The 14,959-nt window shown below is 40.1% G+C and overlaps 3 protein-coding genes across 3 annotated transcripts; 1 reads left to right on the top strand and 2 right to left on the bottom strand.

Moving 5' to 3' along the window:
- Nucleotides 1-3,371: 3,371 nt before the first annotated feature.
- Nucleotides 3,372-9,774, bottom strand: LOC109854881 (adenylate cyclase type 9). The gene is made up of 8 exons (XM_020428448.1): nt 9,452-9,774; nt 8,454-8,752; nt 7,027-8,366; nt 6,681-6,935; nt 6,136-6,584; nt 5,880-6,035; nt 5,583-5,782; nt 3,372-5,501 (listed from the first exon to the last, which is right to left on the bottom strand). Exons 2-8 carry the CDS (start codon nt 8,732-8,734, stop codon nt 3,806-3,808), a joined length of 4,377 nt encoding a protein of 1,458 aa, XP_020284037.1. The 5' UTR covers nt 8,735-8,752; nt 9,452-9,774; the 3' UTR covers nt 3,372-3,805.
- An 840-nt stretch (nt 9,775-10,614) lies between these two features.
- On the bottom strand, nt 10,615-11,388 carry LOC109854892 (E3 ubiquitin-protein ligase RNF181-like). The gene has a single exon (XM_020428479.1). The coding sequence runs from the start codon at nt 11,204-11,206 to the stop codon at nt 10,769-10,771; it is 438 nt and encodes a 145-aa protein (XP_020284068.1). The 5' UTR covers nt 11,207-11,388; the 3' UTR covers nt 10,615-10,768.
- Nucleotides 11,389-11,543: 155 nt separating this feature from the next.
- LOC109854886 (integrator complex subunit 11) lies at nt 11,544-14,934 on the top strand. Its single transcript, XM_020428468.1, has 4 exons — nt 11,544-11,911; nt 11,989-12,411; nt 12,491-13,315; nt 13,408-14,934. The coding sequence occupies exons 1-4, from the start codon at nt 11,663-11,665 to the stop codon at nt 13,696-13,698; spliced, it is 1,788 nt and encodes a 595-aa protein (XP_020284057.1). The 5' UTR covers nt 11,544-11,662; the 3' UTR covers nt 13,699-14,934.
- The last annotated feature ends 25 nt before the right edge of the window (nt 14,935-14,959 follow it).

Here is a 14,959-nt window from a genome sequence, read left to right as displayed (position 1 = left end):
TTTTCGATTTAATCTCGTTCGAACAAAAAAAATTGTCTCGCGGCGCACGTGCGCGCGCCACTTTCCCAGACATTCCACTCTTGCGTTTCTTTTCAAGTTTGCGGGATTTTTTTTTTTGTAGAAAATTTGTGTGAGAAGAGGTAGATAGCTCAGGTGACAAAGGTAATTTTCATTGCTCAGAGCGTGAGAGATGCTTAGCTCTCTCTCTTACAGAAGCGCATTTACTTTTCCTTCTTCGACACGGAACGACAACGACACGCGTAAAAAAAACGTATCGCCAAGTTTTTTATCACACACTCACACGCACGCAGAATGTTTCACATCTTCATCCTTTTTTTTTTGCCATATTGTTTTTTTTTTTTTTATTTTTAAGAATCGCGTACGCTAACTGCGACAAGTAATGTATGTACATTTATTATATGGTGACCATTGACGAGAGGTCTACGTGTGTTACATGGCACAAAAATCAATTAGAATAATTAGAATTGCAGTACGGGGAAGTCATTCTGGTATTACAAAAAGGATTTTTTGTCATCTCGCGCGATTCACCTCGCGTTGATTCTTTTTATACGTTCAACCCTTAAAAGTGTAAAAAAAAAAAAATCGAGTACCAAAAAGTCTGTAATATCTGGATGGCTTCGTGATTGGGCCTGAGCACACACACACACGCCCAGAAAAACGAAGTAATTATCGCACTTTGTTGTAAATTTTTAATAAATGTTAATTTCACGCCAGGCGAAGAACAAAAAAAAAAAAAAAGAAAAAAACGGCAGGAACTCGTTCGTTTTCGCAAACTGCCAGATTTCGCCCCGCGATTTTTTGTACACAACACAAACAGCTCGAAGTGGAACCAGCTACACAATCTTGTATATATATTATATTGTAATAAAGAAATTGCATTGACAATAACAATCGTACACATTCAGTGTTCCCTGAAATCTCTTCTGCAAAAAAATTCGCACAAGCGCTGCTGCCGATCAGAGGTGTGTTGCTTTATTTCACTCGATGTGTTCGAGCGAGAGAGATGAGACGTGTCTCATCCTCCTTTCTCCTAATTCGGCGAATGCAATATCTCACAGATTTAATTCACGTTCACCATGAAAATTTCACCCAATGTAAGTTTACATAGATATTTATTTTATTCGTAATATAATTAAAAACTTATAATTGCTTATAAATTTTTTCGAAGAAATGTTTCAGTGAGTTGATTTTTTTTTTTTTTTTTTTTTTTGCGACGAATCCATCTTTTCTCGTAACTCAATGCACATTGCGCGAAGATTCTGGAACGGTCCTTGGCGTTAAATACCCTTGATGTAGCTCCAGTCATTTTGACACACACACACACACACACACACACACACATTCCGTATGCACATATAAATATTCTTTTTTCTTTTATACGGATAAAAAATATATTCTCGTCGAGTTACGTTAGAGAGTGTTCGTGTCTTCAACGATGTACAGCGCGTTACATGCATTTGTTACATATATACATATGCAGAACGTACATATAATCGAGTCGCGTAAAATTTATTTATTATTATTGCACTACTACGTTTGCATTCGCAAGTACAACGACAACAAAACGACGTTGTTTCAGCGTCAGCGTCCCTTGAAAAATTGCATATTAACAATAATATATAGATGTATTATGTACATAAATATTCATTTCTTTTTTTTTTTTTCTTATTACATTCGGCATGAATCTCATCGAACATGGTGTCGCTCGTTAAAATTAAAAGAGAAAAATGCATTAAAATTATCTTTGGAATTCGACGCAAGCAGATTTTTTTTTGTGTCCCAAATGTACAGCAAAATGTTCAACGACGACAAAGAAGCGCTTCGCTTACTACACAACAACATCAACATCAACATCAACATCAACATCAACATCAACAACAACAACAACAACATTGATCACGTCATTTCGCGAATTTGTTCAGTCGCGAGCGCTACGTTTGGAATGTAAGTGTTATTTAAAACATCGCACACACACATGCACGCGCACTATTCGTTCGTCGTAGTGCACTACTGTCTGCACTAACGAATTCTAAGCACGATCTGCACATACACACACACACATTTGCAGCCCGGATTGTTACTTCGTCGGTCTTTGGTGTACAACGTCGTTTGCAAAAATTTCTTTAATTTTTTTTTTTATTTTTTTTTATTCGCTCTCCGCGCGTTTATTTTATTATAGGTATCGCAGATCGAAAAAAATCGTTAAGCGAAGCTCGCAACGCGTCCTACTTTCAGATCAAGAAGCACGTGACGTGTCACGACATGCAGAGAGACAGGAAGACAAGACTGTGTAAAAAAATTAAGTTTCTCTTTATATTATATTTTTACGACTTGTTACATTTAAATTCTCGTAAAAAGACGAGGGTTGTTTCAAATTTCGTTGATTTTTTTTTTTTTGTTTTCGTCGCGCGAGAAACGCACTCTTTGCCATTAGATTATTGACAGTTTTTCGACGAAAAACGCGCGCCACGCTCGTCTTAAATTTCACACACGAACGATTTTCTTTTTTCTTTTTTTTTTTTTATTCTTTTAATTCGCTCTCAGTCGCCGTAATAAAAAAACCTCTCCGGCGAGATTTTTTAACTCCAGACGGTAAAAAAAAATATACATATATTCTCATAAAATGCACTCACGGTATCTAAATACATATACAAACGTGTATATATACATATATATATACACTCGTACACAAATAACATCTATATATATTTCGATGCTCGATACATAACATACATACATAAAATGCACCTAAAACTCCCCCCCTTTCTCTCTCTCTCTCTTTTTCTCTCTCTCTCTCTCTCATCCCTGATCCAGTTTTGTACTCGTCGAGACGAAGGCAGATCTCGAACAGTCTCCTATGATATATATTCTCTTCAATCTCCCCCTTTTGCTTTGTATACATATATATATATTTATATGTCACTGACAATATTTACAAAAATACAATATAACATCTCTCATTGTTAATAAATATCTCTCGTTAGCTTTGAGTTTTTTTTTTTTTGAGCAGTCAACAAATGTAAGGCGAGTACGTTTTTTATTTTTCTTCATCCCTTAGACACACACTTAATCGACTACTACTCGCGCGCGCGCGCGCGCGCTCATAACCGAGATATATCTTACATTATTCTCTCTTTTATATATATAAACCTCACTTATATATCCGTTCCGTGTGTATGTTCCTCTAATGATATTTCGGCATAATTCTAGTATCATTACGGATATATCTATCCATCATTAGTATCTGGTCGTTATTTGCAACACGCAGTTTGTTTGTTTTTCTTTTTTTTGACTTTTCCATTCTCGAGTGGTGATACACACACACACATACGTGCGAATTAAATAATAAAAAAATATTAATTTATATATAAATACTATATAAAACTCGAGTATATATGTATGTAATACTTTTGCTTTTTTACTTACTGTATATTGAACACGTACGCATTGTTAAAAGAAAATTATATATACGTGTAGTTGTTTTTTTCACTACACAATCATGCGGTTAAAAAAATCCCAAAAAATTAAAACGAACAATAAGTCATCAATTTCTTGCAATTCAAAAAAAAAAAAACACTTTGAATGTATCAAATTATATGGAAAATTATATGTAAAAATTATTACAACTGTCGAGATACTAAAGATGAATGTCTATCTAATCTAAATGCTATTACGATCTCAATGCAGGCCACACGTTAGATCATATAGGTAATGTATATCGTCGCGCGAGAAAATATCGGCACAATTGACCCAAAACGATCCTCATGTAACAATGAGGATCGTTTCATGTACAAGCATTCCCTTTCTTACCTACCAACAAAAATACGTCCATATTGTCCTTGCCTTTGACGTACACCTGTCCCCGCGGCTCGAATTCGTATCGCTCTGATAAAACGTCAAGGCTATTGCTGGCCATCTGTATTCTGCCGGCCACTCCGGTGGAGTCCATTCGCGACGCTATGTTGACCGCGTCGCCCCAGATGTCGTAATACAACTTGGTGGCGCCGATCACGCCGGCCGTTACGTCGCCGTAGTTGAAGCCGATTCGTAGAATCAGCTTGAAGCCCAACAGATCTCGATTGAAGTCGCAGATTACTTTGTGCATCGCAACCGCAAAGTCCAGCAGCTGAAACAGATGCGTGTACTCGTGTTCGCTCTGCTGCCTCACCTGCGGATTCAAACCGCTCGCGGCCATGAAGGTGCTGCCAATCGTCTTGATTTTCTCGACGTTCGCGAACTCCGGCTTCTCGAGCAGCTCGTCGAAGTCGCCTATGAGCTCGTTGAGCACGCGGAGATACTCTTTGCCGCCGAGATACGACTCGTCGTACAGCTCGTTGAAGTTGACGATACTGGCGAATATGATGCCGACAGACTTGTGATTCTGCGAGTACTTGGCGGTGGTCTTCAACTGATCGGCGACGTACTTGGGTATGATATTGTGAAGCAGCCAGTCAGCTTGGTTCTTCATCGACTGTACGCGCGCCTTGTCGCGCGCCGCCACCGCGTTGCCGTGGAAGCACAGCCGGTAACTGATTTCGAATTCCCGGTTCAAAAACCAAACCAGTAACAATAGCAGCACCATATCGAGATATATTTCGGAATTGTACAATCTTTCGTTGTATGGTATGTGAGCCGCCTCTCGAGTCGCGGAAGACGCCTCTTGCCGTACATGCGTCGCGACCGACGGCGGCACTTTTGTCGTAGCTGCAGCGGAAAGAAAATCTCTCGTAGCGTCCAGATCGCTCGCAATCGGTTTCAACATGTTCGGATGCAGCGCGACCAATTGCGATGTGTTGCTACGACCTCTACCGCTACTACTATTACTATTACTGAGATTCATCTGATGATACGGCGATATGTGACTCATCACGAGGCATATGAACAGAACGCCAGTCAGGGTTACCAGCAGATTCTTCATCCAGCAGTTAAGCTGCGTAAAATTGCAAAAATGAACGAGCCCGACGAAGATCAGATAGCTGTAGTAGTACTCAAAATTGTTGAGACTGCGTAAAACGTTGCACGTGAAATTAAGCAAGATGGAGATGATCGGTAGACCGACCAGGATAGCGCCGCACACGTGCCACGGATACCACAGCGAGAAGAACTTGAATATCTTCTGCGTGAACGTTGCGTGCGCGGTGTTTGGATATAGAAGCTGCCGAGTGCATAGCGATACCGCGATCACTTGAATGGTGGTGGCGAGTACGAAGAACACGGAGTAATATACCGTCGGTTTGCACAGCAGAAAAAGAGAGACGGTGATGGCCGTGTAAACCAGAGCGGATATCAGAATGTCGAAGTACGTGTTGAATCTCGAAGTGGCCAGAGTGGGTGGATTACCGCCGATACTCTCGTTGGCCTTGTGCGCATTCTCCCGATACTCCTTTTCCATTTCTTTGTTCTTGAAAAAGAGAGTGATGCTCGAGAGCGGCGGTTTGACGAAATACGAACGTTGCGAGGTCACGTTGTCTTGAACGCATCTTGAAACACAAAAATCATTTACTTGGAAAATAGTTTGCCAAAATTTTCAAAACACAATTTCTAAGAGCAGCCTTGCTCACCTAATTAACTGGAGATCGGATTGTTTACGAAGTTTTTGAAAACATGCACCAAAGGTATCGGTCACCATTGGCGGGAACGGATAAGGAGGCACCGAAGACGAAGGTTCGTGCGTGGAGTTCAACGTCGAACTAGAAGTATAATAACCACTGACTCTGTGTGCTAATAAATCACCCTGAGCCATACCATTCATCAAGAACAACTGCAAAAAGAGTATTATTTATAAAACAATGTATATCCAATTGTGTCACTTAGCACGTACGAGATTTTTTCACTAAGTTAATAAAGAAAACAGATACCTGTTGTTGTATACTACTCCGTCTGCTGTTGCTCTTGATTCCGGAATCTTTTCTGCTGCAAAGGGAAGAAGCGTGACTAATCGGTTCTTGACCAGATAATAAAGGACTAGAAGGTACAGGATTCGGATCCATTTCGACGCCGTTGTTCAGAGGAACCTACGTACGTATCGGTGAAAGCCAACTATATATGTATCTCAAATCGTAAAGTACACGATCTCGTTAGACAAAAAGATAACAGAACAATAAGGCTGCTAACCTGTCTGAATCCGTTGCATTCCTCATACATCGGAATGTCGGGTTTCGCTCGTCCCATAGCGATATTCCTCCCTTCTTCTATTTCCAATGGTGTCATTTCCTCGGTCGTTCGCTGTCTCTGCAGATATTTCCACGGTTTGTTCCGCACTTTCTTTTTGCCGTAGCTAGCGGTGGACGTCGGACTCTTGTTCGAATCTTCTTTTTCGTCCATGGTGTCGCCGTCGTTTTCGGAGTCCAAGATACTGGGCAACGAATTGGCCTTCATTCGGTAGTTGCTCGCGTTGGTGACCATGTAGAGATAGTGATGCCGCGGTTTGGTTTGAGTGTTGCAAGACGCCACGCGATTTCGCGATTGCAGCAACGGCGAGATGCTCTTGGGCGACGCGACGTTCGTGATGAACTGATTCATGAAGTCCGATTTGCGGGCTCTGATGAAGTAAGTTTTAACACCTGTGAAACGAGAGATGAAAAATACACAACTTATAAAACAGAAACTCACGTCTCTCCGATTTCTTCTGTTTTTCTTTCGACATCGCGTTTACTCACCATTGACTATCTCCCCATCCTCCGTGATGTACTGATCTCCCAAAAATCTCAAAGTGTTCTCACTCAAGTGCACACGGCCAGGTTTGCCCGTGCTCTCCAGCTTGTTCGCAAGAGTCACGTCGTTCGACCAGACATCGAACTTAAATCTCTTAGTACCTACAATTCCGCACAGAACAGTGCCCGTGTGCACGCCCACTCTCATGTTCACACCTTCCCGTCTCTCGATGTCAAATTGTTTTATAGCTTCGATCATAGCTATCGAAAAACAAAAGCAACGTATGTAGCGTTAGATTGACATTGTCTGAGAGCAGCGCGTATTATAATAACAAACATGTGCTTTACATACCCAGACCCATTTCTATGCAACACTTGGCGTGATCGGATCTCGGTTCGGGACATCCGCTCACGCAATAATAACAGTCCCCTAACGTTGAGATCTTTTCGCATCCGTGATGCTCGCAAAGATCATCGAAACGTTCGAACAGATCATTGAGAATGCCCACTAATTCCTCGGCAGTCTTGTTCGAGCTCATTCTAGTAAATCCAACAATATCGGCGAATAGAATACTGACATTTTCCATCGAGTGCATGTTAAATGGGCGGAACAACGAACGGATGTCAGTGTTATTGGAAGGTATCGAGCCCTTCTTCAAAGAATCTTCTCGCTCTCTCTCGCGCTCGCTCTCCTCCATGAGCCAGTCCGCAACCTTTGGCGGCATCACCGAGTGTATCATCTTCTCTTTCAATTGCTTCTCCATTTCCAGCTGGCGACGTACCAGAAGAGACTGACCGACCTTCATAAATGTGCCGCGCATTCTCACGAAGGTCATTATTAAGATATGCACGCCTATCAAGTGGATGCAAATCTGCATCAAGATTCTTATTGCGAGATTCGTGGAGAAATCAATATCATCGGCGAACAAACTATCACTAGCATAATTATCTACAGACGACGAGTTAACGGCGATCGCCGATTGTACAGTGGAATTTAATCTCGATAGGATATTCGAACTGCTTAAAGCGTCGTTCATTTGTTGAGCTTCTTGTTCCAGAGAGAATCTCGAGCCCAAGCTCATCGTATTTCTGCCTTCACGCACCAGCGTCAACATCGTTTCCGTGCTGCTAATCGTAGTAAGATCACTAATATTACGTATCACATTCCGTAGACCAGTAACAATTGAAGGATTCTTCATGGACGAACGCGCGGATGCCAGCGCGCCACTGTCGGCTGTCATTTCCGAGTAATTATGTTGCACAACAACTCGTTCCACGTCTCTGGGGCCGTACAGATAAGCGGTCAAAAACTCGAACATAAACGAGTAAAACGTGGATATTCCTACGCAGGCGTAGAGCGGCATCGGCAATACCGTGTAAATAAGTAATAAGATCTCTGTGCATAGAGCGAAATGTCCGACCAGAGTCAGTCCGTCCATGTGGGGAGGTACCATAGCGAGGAAGAGCAGGGACAGGAAACAGAGCACGAACGCTACTCCCAGAGAAATCGGTAGTACGCGGGACTTGTAGTAATCCGTGTGTGTTAAATACAACACAGCCGCGACTGTGACGCTGACGATACCACAAACGCCGGCTATCGCCGCCCATGTCAGCGCATCGTTTTCACCGCCGATTATCACAAAATACGTTAGCCATGATAAAGACACCAACAGAATATACGTGAGAGCGTACCTACGGAAAACAAAAAAAATTCATAAATTTTTCTGATTCGCAAACATCGAAATCGCATTATTGTCAGTATGTAACGTTGATACGAACCGAAATCTTAATCTAATTTGGGGAAAGGCACTTCTCTTATATTGTTCCTCCAGTATCTCCGAATCGAATCTAGGATTCCACCATGATCGTGGAGCTGCGCGTTCGAACGGCACTGGCAAGCTTACACCGCAACATCCCAATCCCTGACTACTGTGTGCTAGGTATGTTTGTATATAGGGTGCTAGAGATATATGAATCTCATCCTCGGCATCCTCGCTGTCTTCTTTTGCTCTGGTAAAACTGACGGATGAGCCACGCTTTCGATTCAGTTGTGGAGTCATGTTGATAATCTAATGTAACTGAAACAAATCACAATAGTGTTTTAAAATATTGCAGTTGTGCGATCTAAGTTGCAGCAAAATAAAAGCTATAAAGAAGTTTTGTACAAAATAACAATTTTATTGAACATTATCGATTAAGTACCAGGTTGCTCTTTAAACCCTGATGAAGTGAGCTGAAATATTAATGAAACATCGGTATAAGAATGACACTAACGCGGTTCAAACCCAAAAAAAAACATCTTTGTACGTTAACAAACACACCGCGAAAGCATCAAATATCAGATTATCAATAAACATCATGTATTCAGCTACGTAGATCTCTACATATGGTTGTCATTTTGTTAAAAGTGACTACAGCTGTCTCTCAACAATAGCATATATAATGGCTAATTAACGCTACGTCTCATTGGAGATTCACAATTGTCACAATATGCGTGTGACAATGTTTTCATTTCGCAATAAAAAAAAAACCTGAAGAAAAACACAAGCGCAACACAATTTTTCATCACACAAGTCCGTGTCATTTTTGACGCAGATAACTTTTTTGTGCAAAATAATATAATTTTTAATTTCGTCGTGTTAAACACACGCAACACAACACGGTGTGTACACAATCGGATGCGGCGTATCCTTCGTCGGCTTCAATGTCAACCGACGAACCACTCTTTCGTGTTGCGAATTTGGTGATACAGAATCGGGAAGTAGCTCAGAACTCACCGGATGATTCACTTCTGGTCTGGGACGTCGAAAAATTTGAGAAATCATCCTCCTCCACTGACATCGAAGGTGCCACGCGGGATCAGCTATTGCCGCGGAACGTCATCGCGGTTCTCGCGGTTGTCTCTCCCTCTCGTTGAAGGCGTCGTTGAAAAGATCGGGGGTAGACTGTCCGCAATCAATCCCCGCGGCACGGAAACCAGCACGAGGAGCGACTTGTCGTGGGTGTAAAAAAAAAAAAATCACGTTGTCTCGACGAGACCACTGGAACGTCTTCCGTGCCAATGCTCCGCGGACATCTTGAATCCATTACACACGCTGCAGACAGTCGATGACAGCGCCCAGACAGCCTTTTTTTTTCCGGACGTTTTGCAATTGGCTACAGCTTCAGCGGACGGATGATTGGCTGGCATAGAACTACTCGCCTTCTGTGAGTAAAAGTTCCATTGGCGCTCGCAACGATCGCGAGCGTAGGTCGAGTTTACAATGTTCTATTGCATTGGTCGATTTCCCAGAACATAACGAATGCGATTGGACTCAATGTGAACGCGATCTACGCTCTCGATCGTGACGGGCGCCAAGTGAAACTGTACACGTGGTTCGAAGTGTCTTGCCTGTAAAAAACCACGTGGTCTAAATGCTGCATGAGTTTGACAACTGAACACGTCGCTGAGCAACGCGCGTTTTACTTGCGTGTAAATTAATATTTCAGTATAAAATTAAATAAAAATACAAAGAGTATAAAAAAGTAAATATTTCAGAGTATATATATATATATATATATATATATATTTTTTTTTTAAACTTTAATATATAACACTAAAATAAAATTATTCAAAATATAAATTTATTTTCTGAAAACTGAGAAACATTTCTTACTGGAAACATAATAACATCTGATTATTATTAAACATATGTAACATGTAAGACAGTGAAATCATAGCTTTGGCGAAAACAGATATTTTATATGTGATTAAAAAGCTTTTGTTTTACTATTGTGATTCAATACTTAATTTTTTTTTTTAACACAAAAAACAGATGCAGAGTCATCAAGTCATTGAAATCAAAAGCTCAGCGATTTTGATATTGAAAGCATCTGGAGATAAACTCGAGATCTTAAATATAAGATTCAAACATCGGCCAGTTTTTTTTACTTTTTTTTCACTTTCAGTTTCTTATATTTTTTCTCTTCTTTACACGATATCATATTAAATAGGCTATTTTTTTTGTAAGACTGATGTGTTGTTATATATTTTATAATAAAAACGAAGACAATGTGACAAAAAAAAATTGTGAGAGTTTATTTACATCTATTTTCTAAGAAAACATCGAATTATGTAGAGCTTCCAAATCTTTTTCTCTCTCGACCGCTCGTTTCTTCTCCTTTCTGTACATTTCGTACTCTTCGTCATCCGTCGGCAACTCGTAACGACAAAGCGGACACGAATTGGTCTTTTCCAACCAAGGTAATATACATTCTTGATGAAACATGTGATGGCAAGGCATCAAATTCGCTTTATCATTCGCCTCAAACTGCTTCAAGCAAACCGGACACTGTTTTGGGTCAGCACGTTCGATCTTGACTTCCGGCAAATTTTTTACCACCGATTTTGAGGCCGGCGGCGGAAGTTTGTCTTGTCCGAGCAAGTCCCACATGCCAGAATCCCGCAGGAACCGCGCCATTTGAATCAAATGATTTGGCGTTTCTCCGTCGCTCAGAGGCGTCCAGCCCATTTCCGTGAAATAATCGGACATCTTGTCGGTGTCGCAGCAAGATGTTTCACAAGTAGAACGTGACGAAACAACACACTTTGACGCGACGTTCACTAAACTTGTATGGCGATGAGCGCGATAATGTGTCACAATTATCTTTGACAGTATACTCGTGAGCAAGTTTTTTTACTTCGCAGACATCTTGGTCACATTGCTGCGAAACAATCACGTTAAGTCACGACGTGCAACAATAGCGCAATTTGTGATTCACCAGCGGATCATAAGGATAGTCCATACGTCATTGTGTGTATGTACATGTGAGTTGGTCAGAAAGATTCTGAGGTCTGGGTCACGAGCAGCTGCACTGTGTACACCCGAAAGAATCCTAGGAAGGTTACGTGCAACAGTGTCCGGACGCGTAGAATTGCACGAGCTCTCGTGGGAAATTGAAGACACGTTAAATATAGATCACACGTAAATTATTTATAAACTTAAAAAATGCCAGATATAAAAATTACACCACTTGGCGCTGGACAAGACGTTGGTCGCAGCTGCATTCTTGTTTCGATGGGCGGTAAAAACATCATGCTCGATTGTGGAATGCATATGGGTTTCAACGATGAGAGACGCTTCCCGGATTTTTCGTACATAGTTCCCGAAGGACCCGCAACCAATTATATAGACTGCGTCATTATTTCTCATTTTCATCTGGATCATTGCGGCGCTCTTCCTTATTTCACAGAAATGGTAACATAACACAGTTAAGTCAATATTAATAAACAATCTTTTTATTTCTGTACGTGTGGTTTTTTTTTTGTTTACAGGTAGGCTATACCGGGCCAATTTACATGACGCATCCGACCAAAGCAATAGCGCCAATCCTGCTTGAAGATATGCGAAAAGTTGCGGTTGAGCGTAAAGGAGAGAGCAATTTTTTCACATCACAAATGATAAAAGATTGCATGAAGAAGGTTATCGCTGTCACGCTTCATCAGTCCATTATGGTCGATCCAGAATTGGAGATAAAAGCTTATTATGCCGGTCATGTGCTCGGAGCGGCGATTTTTTGGGTTCGCGTGGGATCACAGTCTATCGTGTATACCGGAGATTATAACATGACGCCAGATCGTCACTTGGGTGCCGCATGGATAGACAAATGCAGACCAGATTTATTAATATCAGAGTCAACATACGCGACCACCATTAGAGATTCGAAAAGATGCAGAGAAAGAGATTTTCTCAAAAAAGTATACCGCTTTGTTTTTATTCATTATTTATTATTAGTAACATAAAACAGATTTTGAACGAATATGTGTGTTTTTTTAGGTACACGAATGCATCGACCGAGGTGGAAAAGTATTGATTCCCGTGTTCGCGCTTGGTCGAGCTCAGGAATTGTGTATACTCTTGGAAACATATTGGGAAAGAATGAACTTGAAAGTGCCCGTTTACTTTGCGCTCGGTCTGACCGAGAAAGCCAACAATTATTACAAAATGTTCATTACGTGGACGAATCAGAAGATCAAGAAGACGTTTGTGCAACGAAATATGTTCGACTTCAAGCATATAAAACCGTTTGACAAAGCGTACATCGATAATCCAGGTGCGATGGTGGTGTTCGCTACGCCTGGCATGTTGCACGCCGGTCTCTCCTTGCAGATTTTCAAGAAATGGGCGCCTAACGAGGCCAACATGGTCATCATGCCGGGTTTTTGTGTGCAGGGCACCGTGGGACACAAGGTTCTGAATGGAACGCGAAAAATCGAGTTTGAGAATCGTCAGATTGTGGAGGTGAAAATGGCCGTGGAATACATGTCATTTTCCGCTCATGCCGACGCAAAAGGAATAATGCAATTGATACAGTACTGCGAGCCGAAGAACGTTATGCTGGTACACGGAGAGTTTGCTAAAATGGAATACCTGAAAGAAAAGATCAAACAAGAATTCGGTGTCAACTGTTATAACCCCGCGAACGGCGAAACTTGTATCATAACAACCACCTCCAAAGTACCCGTGGACGCTTCTTTGGCGTTACTGAAGGCCGAGGCGAAGAGGTACTCGATCTTACCACCGGATCCGAAGAGACGGAGACTGCTTCACAGTGTTTTAATGTTGAGAGAGGACGGTGTCTGTCTCATGGACGCCGATGAGGTAATTTCTTTTGAATATTATTTATTTAAGAGTTCAAACAAGTTTTATTATTGTGTAATAAATCGTGATTTGTGTTTCTTATCCTTTGGCAGATTACAAAGGCTGCGGGTATCACGAAACACGTGGTGAGATTCACATCTACCTTGCATGTGCGGGATTCTGGTCCGGCACATGCCACAACATTGAAATTATTGCAACCACTAAAAGAAAGATTGTCAGGATGGACAGTTCAATTGACGGACGGTTCTATATCGGTCGAATCTGTTTTGGTCAAAGTGGAAGGAGATGAGGACGAACAAAAGAGTGTTTATGTTTCGTGGACTAATCAAGATGAGGATCTGGGTAGTTATGTCCTTGGATTTTTGCAAACGATGTTAAATTGAGAAACTAAAAGAACATCATGCAACTTTTTCTCTATCTGTGATACTATAAGATATATATTTTGTCATTATAGAATGAACACTTGTGTAGTTCGACTTTGTATTAATATCAAAAGTGTATACCTATAGCCAAAGTAATTTTTCATCGTTAGAAGACATTTCATTTTGTGTATTTATTTAGAATTTACACTTCAATAAAATATAAATGGATTTTTATATAAATTTTTCTTAGGCTACAATTATTTTCCATGAAAGAAGAGAGAAAAAGTAAGACAGGAACTTTGTGTGTGTGCGTGTGTGTAAAGAATCACTTGCTATTATCAATAAATAAATGAGATATTAAAACTATAATAATCGAGAATGTTCGAGATTTCATAATATTTAGAACGTCAAGAAAGTAAAACAGTAAACTTTTATTAACTATGAATTATGTTTTCTAGTTACAAAACGATAAATAAGTACGCGGTGTACTAAACGTACACCTTTTACAAAAAATCAGTACAGCAATTCTATTTCTTTGCTTAATTGATCGATTGCACAAACAAACAAAGAATTGAGTGTTGAATTGATCCACTAATATATTGTTTAAACGCTCATGCAAGTGTTTACAGAAAATCATTTCCGGCTCCTAAAATATTAGCTACTACACTTTAACAACAATACAGAATGCTCCGGTTTACCCGATGAACAGAGAGATTAATTGAATATATAAACGTAGAGATTAATTAAATGTATAAACATAAACAGTTGCAAGCATAACTCTTTTAAATGCCTCTAAAATTGTTCAGTAATTTGAACTCGTTAAACAGTTTTCATTACTTGAGAATAAAAGTCTATGTGTATGAGCTATGTGAAAATTATCTGTCTTGTATACGTACGCAATATATATATATATATCTGCCTAGTTTCAGTACAACCGATGGGCGCAATTAATTTCAATTTGCTTGATTTGTTTTCTCTTCTTTTTTTTTTTCTTTTTTTTTCTTTTTTTTTTTGTATAAGACTGGCTCGTTCACATATATTCTCATCTTACTTAATTATTGCACATGAAAATCGATTAACAAATTTGAACTTGTGTACAATTGGAATTAACAATACGAAGATTATTTCCTAGCTGGTATATAAATCTCGTGTATCATGTTCATTCACTGTCAATAACGAAATGCTCTATATATATATAATGAATATACATAAATATAAAATATACAAATATATATTGTATATTTATATATATTTTTATGCGATATTATACATACAATATATG

Source organism: Pseudomyrmex gracilis, unplaced genomic scaffold (assembly GCF_002006095.1).
Source record: "Pseudomyrmex gracilis isolate BER0280 unplaced genomic scaffold, ASM200609v1 scaffold_74, whole genome shotgun sequence".
Classification (NCBI taxonomy): Eukaryota; Metazoa; Arthropoda; class Insecta; order Hymenoptera; family Formicidae; genus Pseudomyrmex; species Pseudomyrmex gracilis.
This window is presented reverse-complemented; position numbering and strand designations above follow the sequence as displayed.